The sequence below is a fragment of the Microtus oregoni genome, unplaced genomic scaffold (genome assembly GCF_018167655.1).
Source record: "Microtus oregoni isolate MIOR12 unplaced genomic scaffold, Mior012 000043F_ref0000047, whole genome shotgun sequence".
Taxonomy (NCBI): domain Eukaryota; kingdom Metazoa; phylum Chordata; class Mammalia; order Rodentia; family Cricetidae; genus Microtus; species Microtus oregoni.
In genome coordinates, this window is record NW_024543210.1 from 9,598,099 (window position 1) to 9,607,449 (window position 9,351).

General features: G+C 45.4%; 1 protein-coding gene across 3 annotated transcripts in view; it reads right to left on the reverse strand.

The window, feature by feature from the left end:
* Positions 1–5,373, reverse strand: part of Ppp4r4 (protein phosphatase 4 regulatory subunit 4) — a 100,635-nt gene extending 95,262 nt beyond the window's left edge. Inside the window, exons 1-2 of one of the 3 annotated variants that reach the window (XM_041633446.1) lie at positions 5,217–5,373; positions 3,774–3,847 (exon numbers count right to left, since the gene is read on the reverse strand). In XM_041633446.1, coding sequence (XP_041489380.1) covers positions 3,774–3,847; positions 5,217–5,339 — 197 coding nt within the window. In that variant the 5' untranslated portion in view covers positions 5,340–5,373. The remainder of the gene's footprint in view (positions 1–3,773; positions 3,848–5,216) is intronic. The other 2 variants (XM_041633450.1, XM_041633448.1) reach the window with 2 other exon arrangements.
* Positions 5,374–9,351: the final 3,978 nt, after the last annotated feature.

Genomic DNA, 9,351 nt, shown 5'->3' on the forward strand with positions numbered 1-9,351 from the left:
TTAAAGGCGTGCACCACCACTGCCTGACTTGTCTTTTGAGAGATACAAGTACTAAAACAATAGGGAAACTGAGAGAAGCTTTAATGTTGGGGAAGGCCTCCTGGTGCTAGATTACAGAAGGACCTTGGGATGTTAAATATTAGACAGGTCTGACAAGAGATATTCTGGAATGAGGAAAGGCAGCATGAAGGGTGACCACATGGATCCAAGTGACACTGAAAAAAAATTAATATTACTGCTCCAAAAGGTTCAGATCTGACTAGAAACAGCCTAAAATGTTCATTTGCTGATGAACAGATCAACGAAATGTGGTACAATAGTTCTTCTTTACCGAAGATTTTGCTTTTTGTGGTTTGTTATTCACCCACAATTATTATTAGAAGATTCTGAATGGAAAATTCCGGAAATAAAAAAAAATCATAAATAATAAATAGCATGCCATTTCTGCAAAAATGAAAAAAATTCTTCTTGCAATGTCTTGTAATATAGTACTGTGTGTGTGTGTGTGTGTGTGTGTGTGTGTTTAAGTATTCCTTATTTAGTAATGGCCAAAGCATTGGGCTAGTAGGGCTGGCAATTTGGATATGCCAGAAAGAAGCCATGAAGTGCTTCCTTTACATGAGAAACTGAACTTCTAAATAGGGGGGAAAAAAACAACTGTATACTAAGATTGCTAAAACTTAATGAAAATACAGTATGCATACTTAGACTCTTCTCTAATAAAACTATTCACATATTTTGAGTACATTCCTAAAATACATGCCAAAATCACACAGAAGAGAGAGAACAGGAAAAAGATGCTGTGCTCTGAGTTTGACTAAGACACAAGCTGTGACTATTGGGAAGTTGTTTTGCTTCGGTTCTAAATGCCACAGATGGGTCTATCAGCATCATATTTATGCAAAACCACAAAATCATCTGTGCTAAATCTTCAAGCATCGTAATGTTCTCAACTTTCTGTTAAAATGGCAATGATAACTGGCCTGTCACACTTTCAAAGTAAACAATGAATTTGTCTGTTAATAGATGCTGGATTCAATTTAAATGCTATGAGAACCTCCATAAATGTAAAGCTTCGCCTACTGATGCTTACACATTCTAATTCAGTATTATTAATATTTCAAGAATGGGGGTCCGTGAAGAGATGGCTTAGTGGTTAATTTGTTTTATTAATTTATTTTATATTAATTTATTAATTTTGTTAATAATTATTGGCTGTTCTTTCACAAGATAGAGGCTCCAGTTCCATCAGATCCAATGCCTTTTTCAGGCACTGACTACACGTGGAGCACAGACATGCAGGCAAAACACCCATATACAAAAATAAATAAATATTTTAAATGAGTCCCAGAGTTTAAATACACAATAAGAGAACCAAAGAAGCAAATATAACACACAAGTAAATACACAAATCCAATACTAGGAATAGTGAAGCACTCAAAATTAAACCTGAAAATCATCTACAGAGGGAAAAGACTGACGTTCCTAATTAGGTTCTAGAATATTCAGACAATTTTTTAAGAGAATAAATTATTTAAAATAGAAAACTCACTCCAAGAGAGCAGATAAGAAAGCAAGCTTTAACAGAAACAGTTTGAATACATCTGCAAAACAACCCTGCCCCCTCCTGAGTCCTGGGAAAGAAAGAACCCTTCAGGTAATCCTGCCTTAATTCCTCTAGAGAAACCCCACTTTTCCCAAACACACCTGCCCCCAGGAGGTGGTAAGAGGGTAGTAATACAAAAGAACCCACACATACACAAACTAGTGTTCCCCTATCCATAAGAAACCAAAGGAGACAGGTGATCTCTTTTTAAACTCTTTTCTTTGAAAAGGGGTATGAGGTATATCTGTCTCATAAGGCCTTTATGAGGGTCCATAAGGGAAATTTATGTTCGATATCTGAAAAGGAAAGGAGGGAATGGGAGGGGAGGGGAGAGGAGGGGAGGGGAGGAAGGAGGGAAGAAAAGAAGAAAAAAGAATGGAAGGAAGGAAGGAGGGAGGGAGGGAAGAAGGAAGGAAGACAACTGAGTTCTCTAATCAACAGTAAAAGCAAAATAAAAAATAAACTTAAAAAACAGGTTTATCAATGACATCTAGAGTGAGGCGTCTGTACGACTCTCTGTTTCCTGATCATAAGTAAGGGTTTACACTAAAAGAAAAGTATGCCACAGGAATAAGCAGGACTTATTTGCAATCATTAGGGGCTGCATATCAAGAGAAATGTATCCAATATTCTTCAACTGTTTAGTCATGTGCAGAAGAATCATGGTGAAAGCCAATGGACAGGAAAGGTCTCACTATGAAGCCCTGGCTACCCTGGTATTCTCTATGTAGCCAAGGCTGTCCTTGAACTCTCAGCAATTCTCCTGCATCAGTCCCAAACACTGGGATTACAAGTGTGGCCACCAAGCTCCCCTTCACTTTGCTTGCTTCCTTGTGCTAGTCTGTCTGTCTGTCTGCCTGTCTATCTGTTTGGCTTGGTTTTTGTTTGTTATATTCATTGAAGACCATAATCAACAGGGTCTGAATGGTAGGTATATTGATAAATAGCAAGAACAGAAACTCAAGGTGCCACCAGGAGATAAATAATAATTAAGAAAAATCCTAGAGAGAGGCTAGGATACAGATCAGTGGTGAACAGTTTGCTTCACTGGGCAAGGCCTGGAGTCTGAGGAAGAGGAGAAGGAAGAATCTTAGAAAAGGAATTTCTTATATACTCATTCAATAAACATGATGGGACTGGAAATGTGATCCATTGTCTATAATCAAGAACAGAATAAGAAGCTGGTCAGCACTTGAAGCTAGTAAAGTAGACGTAAGCAAAGGAAACAAGGAGAACAGACATTGTAGGAGGTAATACCAGTTTTCAAAATCTGATTCCCAACAGCAAAAGTGAAGACTAATTTACCAAAAGGAAAAAAATACATAATAGATAAAAATAATTTTAAATATATACAAAATGCCTAGGACATTTCTATTTCTGAAGACTTTTCATTAATATATTTACCTTTTAAATGATTCTGAACATTTGTATTAGTATGTTCATATATGCATATGAAGTTGATTCAAGTAAGGTCCTGAAGTCTGTAAGTTAGAAGAGTAAGAACAGTCTCCGCTCCCTGCCCTCCACCCCCAGCATGGGACTGGAGACCTTTGTGTTTGATATAATGTAGGATCATCTGACACATACATAATATAACATAACCATTTGCCTGAAGCTATTCTATAGAGCCTTTGAGATGGTCTGAAACTTAAATGAGACCAGATTCAATTTAATTTTTTTAAAAAAAGAAACGCTTGTGCAATGTAACTAATACTGCAAAACTAATATAAATATATCCTGAGCACAAATCTGTATTTGTGAATTTTTCTATATAGGAAATAGCATGTAATATTCATTCTCTACAATGAGCTTTAAAATTAATCACTGGATACCCTTTAATCTATCCTAACTGACTCCTGCATGAGCAAAGTTGAAAAGTAATTTTAAAAGGATGTGATTCAATTCAAACCATTAGCTCTTCTGCTTTTCCTCCTCCAGGCAATGTTCTTTAAATTAGATATGTTACTTGATTTCAGTTCTCAAATTCATAAGCTCAAGCCTAACCTAATTCGCAACATAATTATGATGCATGCAAAAAAAAAGTACTTTGTTCAAGTGGGAGAGTAAATCTGAACACCATCGACAATTGAAACATGACATTTCAGAAACAGTGCTTGTTTGCCCCACAGGCAAAGAGCGGCAATCTGACAGAAAGACTGAGACATACCTGAGCAGATAAACAGCCCTGTCAATATCACTGAGGTCTTCATCAACGGTCAATCTTTCTATTTCTTCTGGTGTCTGTCAAGCATAATATGCAAATTAGATGTGCAAACATTGGTCCCTCTTGCCTCCCAAAGACCCTCAAAGACCCTATTGGTGAAAAGGTTTCAGTTATAGCAACGACAACTCATTCAGTCTGATGATTCCTCTACTTTATAGCAAACATCAAGGTCTCCAGTAGGGGGTTGGGCGCGGGGACTGTTTTTACTCTAACTTGCAGAGTCCAGGACCTCACTGGAACCAACTTCATATGCATATATACCACATGTGGACACAGATACATATATTCACATATTTTTATCTCCAACAGAATCCTCCAAGACTAAAGCATTTTTCCACACCAGAGAATGCTTTAAGGGGGGGGGGGGAATAGACTGCGAGTTGAATGGCATCGAAAAGGACAAGCTTTGGAGCTCGGTTGGGAGCCGAAGAGACGACTCAGGCTGAAAGGAAATCAAAGGTTCAAGAGAACTATGAGGGAGTGGCCGGATGAGGAGGGAAAGGGTCCCGAAACTAGGTTTACCGTCTGTAAGGATGAGGGTTGGCGTCTCAGAAGGCTGGGAAGATGACTTTGCGGGGTGGGGGAGCTAATGGGGGAGGGGGGACGGACAAATAAAGGTTGACTCCCTCAAGGGGGCTGGGGAGCAGGGTCCCACCTACAGTCCTGGAGGGACTGGGAGGAAAGGGATGCATGGTGACTCCGGATGGGAGAGGCTTTGAAACCCTCAACTAGGACAACTCTGGGAAGGGTGCCTGTCTTCGGGAGGTGAAGGGAGGCCATGCCGCCCTGGGCACCAGGAGACCCAAGCTTGATCGTATGAAGAGGTCGGGGTGAGGACCGTGAATGGATGGGACCTGGGATGTCCGGTTGAGAGACCGAGGTAGGGCTGTGTGAACCCGAAAGTGGGCCAGCGTCCAGAACCTGGGAACACGGACCCAGAGAGAAGCCTGCTGCGGATGAGGGACACACCGAGGCTGGCTACAAGAACAGCGGCTTGGCCGTTCGCGGGGGAGGCCGGAGCCGGGTGGGGCGCAGGCTGGCCGCAGTCGAGGGACGGAGTCGAGGGACGGGCTGGTTCCAGTCAGGGGACAGTGCTGATTTCAGTTCCGAGACAGAACTGGCCGCAGTCTAGGGACCCCGCTGGTTCCAGTCCGAGGAAGGGGCTAGCCTCAGCGAGGAGACAGGGCTAGCTCCAGTCAGAGTGAGGGGCTGGCTTCAGTCAGGGGAAGGGGCAGGCTTCAGTCAAGGGGACAGGGACAGGCCGACCCTCGGCTGCGGCGGAGAGTGAGGCTCTAAGGCGACTGCGGTGAAACGGCGACCGGGGCCGTCGGATGCCGCCGGGTCGGGCGGAGCGCCCTGAGGGAAGCGTCTCTCGGCCCTGCGCACCTTGAGGCTCCGGCGGACCGGCCTCTCGATGATGGTGAGTTCCTGCAGGTCCTCCATGTAGCCGAACAGGCTGTTCTGCCCGAAATCCATCGCGACGCCGGCGGCGGGCGGCGGCGGATGCATGGACCGCCGAGGGGGGCTCCCTCGCCGGCCGGCCCGAGCGGCCCCGGGATGCCGGACGCGCGCAGCCCCGCGCCGCCCACCAGAAGGACTCTCAGGTCCCGCTGTCGGCCGCGGGCGAGCAGAGCGAGAGGCCGCGGGCGGCTAGAGATCGAGCGCGGCGGGAGCCCGAGCGCAGCGCGCCGAGGGGGCGGGGTGGGTGGAGGGGGCGGGGCGCGCGGAGGGGGCGGGACCAGAGCAGGGAGCCGCCTCAGCGGCCGCCTCGGCCCCGCCCCCGCCCCCGCCCGGGGGGCTGCGCGCGCCTTAGGACGCAACTGCCTCGCAACGACGCGCCCCGGTCGGGCTCCCTCGGCCCGCGCCCCGCCCTCAAGGGGCTCGCCCCGCCTCTCGGCGCGTGCGCAGAGCTCTCCGCGTCCCCAGGCGACCGGGAGGCGGGCTGGAGGCGGGGAATGGGCGCGGGCAGGCTAAGCCAATGAGAGTGAAGAGGTGGGGAGAGGACGGTGGGTTGAGCTGTCATGCACGTGTGAGAGTAACTTTCCGGTTATTTGGGGGCTTCTGTCTTCCCTGATGCCCCGCTGCTGATGCGGACAAGCCCCTGTTAGCTTAGCTCCCCGGGCCTACGGGGACTTTGAGTGGCCAAATCGGACGATTAGTGCGCAATGTGTGTCTGAGGGTAGGGGACAAGGGTATAGGAATACAATCCTACGGCGCTGACATTGGGGGAAGGGAAAAGTCCCAAGGGGTCTCCTAGAAGAGAGACCTAAACTGAATCCTGAAAAAATAGTAAGGCTTTACTAAGAGATGCTAGAGCCAGCCCTTTTAGAATGAAACATGGACCTGTTCAGGTTGTGACGAGAGCGGCTCTTCCTAGGGTACCAGAAGCTAGTGTTTGGCACGGTGGGGTGAGTGGAAAGTGATACTTAAGACCTTGGTGGAGTAGTGCCTTGCTCTAGAGGAGCTCGCAGACTCATTTATATTTAGTTCTAGCAAGAATAAGGCGGGTGAGCAGAACACTGGCTGCTCTTCCAGAGGACAAGGGTTCAATTCCCAGAACCTACATGGAAGCCAACGCCCTTCTGAAACTCCAGTTTCAGGGCATCTGACCTCCTGAACAATGCACACATGTGGTACACAACCATACATGTAGGCAAAACACCATACACATTAGTTTTTTGAAGGAAAAGGAGAGTGTGGGATCAAAAAGGCTCGGTGGATAAAGGAGCTTGCTGCCACACCTGACACCTTGAGTTCTGCCTGTTGAACATACTTAGGTGGAGAGAGAGAACTGACTCCTACAAGTTGTCCTATAGCCTCCACACTCTCTCCATCTTACACGCCTGCTTGCACGTGCACGTGCGTGTACAAGCACACACGATTTTTTAAAGACTAAGATGAACTGAAGAGATGGCTCAGTGAGTAAGAGCACTTGCTGTGCAATCTTAAAGAAATGAATTCAGATCCCAGCACACACACACACACACACACACACACACACACACAAAGAAAAACTTGAGCCTGCAACCCCAGCACTGTAGGGACTGGAGACACAAGAATCTCTGGAGCTTACAGGGTGCCTTCAGCTTCAGTGAGAGTATGCATGCCATTCCTGGTGTGAAGCCCGGGATTAAAGCTAGGGCTTCATGCACAGGCCAACAACTTAGCTACTTTTCCAGCCTGTCTTTATATTCCCATGCCTTAGTTATACAGTACTCCTCCAGCTACAGTGTCATTTTTCATGGTTTCATTTACTGCCCATCATCTGTGGTCTGAAAACTTCCCAACACTTTAAATCGTGCTCTACTTGAAGTAAAGATTATCTCATGCCATTCTGTTCATCCTAGCTGAGACGGAACATGAATCACCCCATGCTCAGAGTATCCATATGGTATACACCAACCACCCATTAGTCACTTGGCAGCCATCTTGGTTATCAGGTAGGCTGTTGTGGTGCCACAGTACTTGTGTTTAGGTTAGATTTATTTTACTTATTTATTTATTTATTTATTTATTTATTGTTAGTTCCCATTATGATTCCCTTAAGGTGTCTACTTCATAAACTATTTTGGATATGTATTTATAGAGGGAAAACAGAATATACAAAGTCAGATATTTATCTTAAGTTTCAAGCATCTTGAAATATATTCCCTAAGGAAAGCAGGGGGAACTAATGTCTGTCTTAATGTCTGATAGAGTGCATCTCCCCACTATTCACTGTTGTTTTTTTCCCAATGTTTCTTTTGAAATTCAAAATGGAAATCATTGGTGGTGAGCCCACAGCTAGCATCCTGATTTTATGTTCCCTAGTCTACAAAGAGTAGTAGTCAAGGAGCCATGGAAAGGCGCAGAAATATGATGGGGATGGGGGCAAAGTCATGGAGTGTTGTGGGGTATTTCTTTAAACTGTGTGAAGATGTGTCACTGTAGCTGGTTTAATAAAAAGTTGAACAGCCAATAGATAGGCAGGAGAGGTTAGGCAGGACTTCCGCACAGAGGGAGGAGAACTCAGAGAGTTTGAATCAGAGGCACACAAGAGATGCCAGCAAGATGCCAAGCAAGTTAGACATACAGAATGGAAGAGAGGAAAAAGTCACATGACAAACCATAGATTGATTAAAGCAGGTTCGTTTACGTTATGAACGCTAGCACAGAACAAGTCTAATCTAAAGACAAAGGTTTCATAATTAATAATAATCTCTGTGTCATTATTTGGGGCTGGCGGGCCCACAAAAGAAAGTCTGACAGAAAGGCTTGCTGCAACAGGGACCAAAGCCCATGTGGCTTCCATTTGCTGTTAATTTCTGAAATTCTCCCCTCCCTTTCCCTTTGATCCTTGATCAATTGTGAAAAGTAAATATTACTTATGAACCTGACCCTGCTCCAGCTAATAAGGATTGCATATTTGGACGCTATAACTGTGTCATATGAGATTTGGTGACACTCTTTGACACGGTTGCTTGACTAACTACACAGACATGGCTTTGATGCTGGCTAATAGAAGGGAGGTTGGTGAAGAGAAAATGCACAATTTGATGGCTTCAGCCTGTAAGTGTTCCCATGACCATCCTGGAATGGAAGTAGCCTGGCTGCTAGGAAACCTGAGTCTCAGTTCTGGCTCCACCAGTGCGATGTGGAAGTGCTCAGGGCGCTGGGTTTCTTTCCTGCCCTGCTTTTACACCTGACTCAGTGTGCACTCACAGTAGGCCTGCGACGTGCAGAGAAGACGCTGCACTGCTACTGTTTGACCAGTCGTGAAACTGAGGCTCAGAGAAGTTATGTGATCTAGGGAAGAGCACGCTAAGGAAAACTAGACAGTTCTGCCTCATTTATTCATTTACTAGTAACGTGAGGCCAAACACAAGGATTTTGAAGCTTACTGCCCAGACTTTAGTCAGGGCTCAGTTACTCCCCACCACCCTATGTAGTGTCACTCTGTCCTTTAATGTCTCTAAGTTAGAACCAGTAATAGTATTTAGAGAACTGGGGAGGTAGCTCAGTGGGTAAAGAGCTTACTGCACTCAGTGAGGATCTGGCTTTGAATCCCCATGGCCAATGTAAAAGCTACATAGGTGGCACATGCCGGGGAGAAGGTGAAGGTAGGTGTAGGCAGATTTTTCTGTCTCGCCTGTCAGCTCCCAAATAACCACACAAAACTTCTTATTAATTATGAAAGTTCAGCCGATAGCTTAGGCTTCTTCTTAACTAGCTCTTATAACTTAGTTTGACCCATATTTTTATTAACCCACATTCTACCACGTCACTTTTACCTTTATCCCATGTTGTATGTCCAACTCATTCCCCATCTGTTTACCTTCTCTGCCCTTCTTCTTCCCAGCATTCTCTCTGCCCCTAAAATCCTACCTAGCTATTAGCTATTTAGCTTTTTATTAAACCAATCCAAGTGACAAATTTTCACAGTGTACAAAAAGATTACTCCACAAGAGGTAGGTGGATCATGGGAGGCTCCAGAGACAGCCAGTCTAACCAAAACAGTAAACTCCAGGTTCAGTGAGAGCCC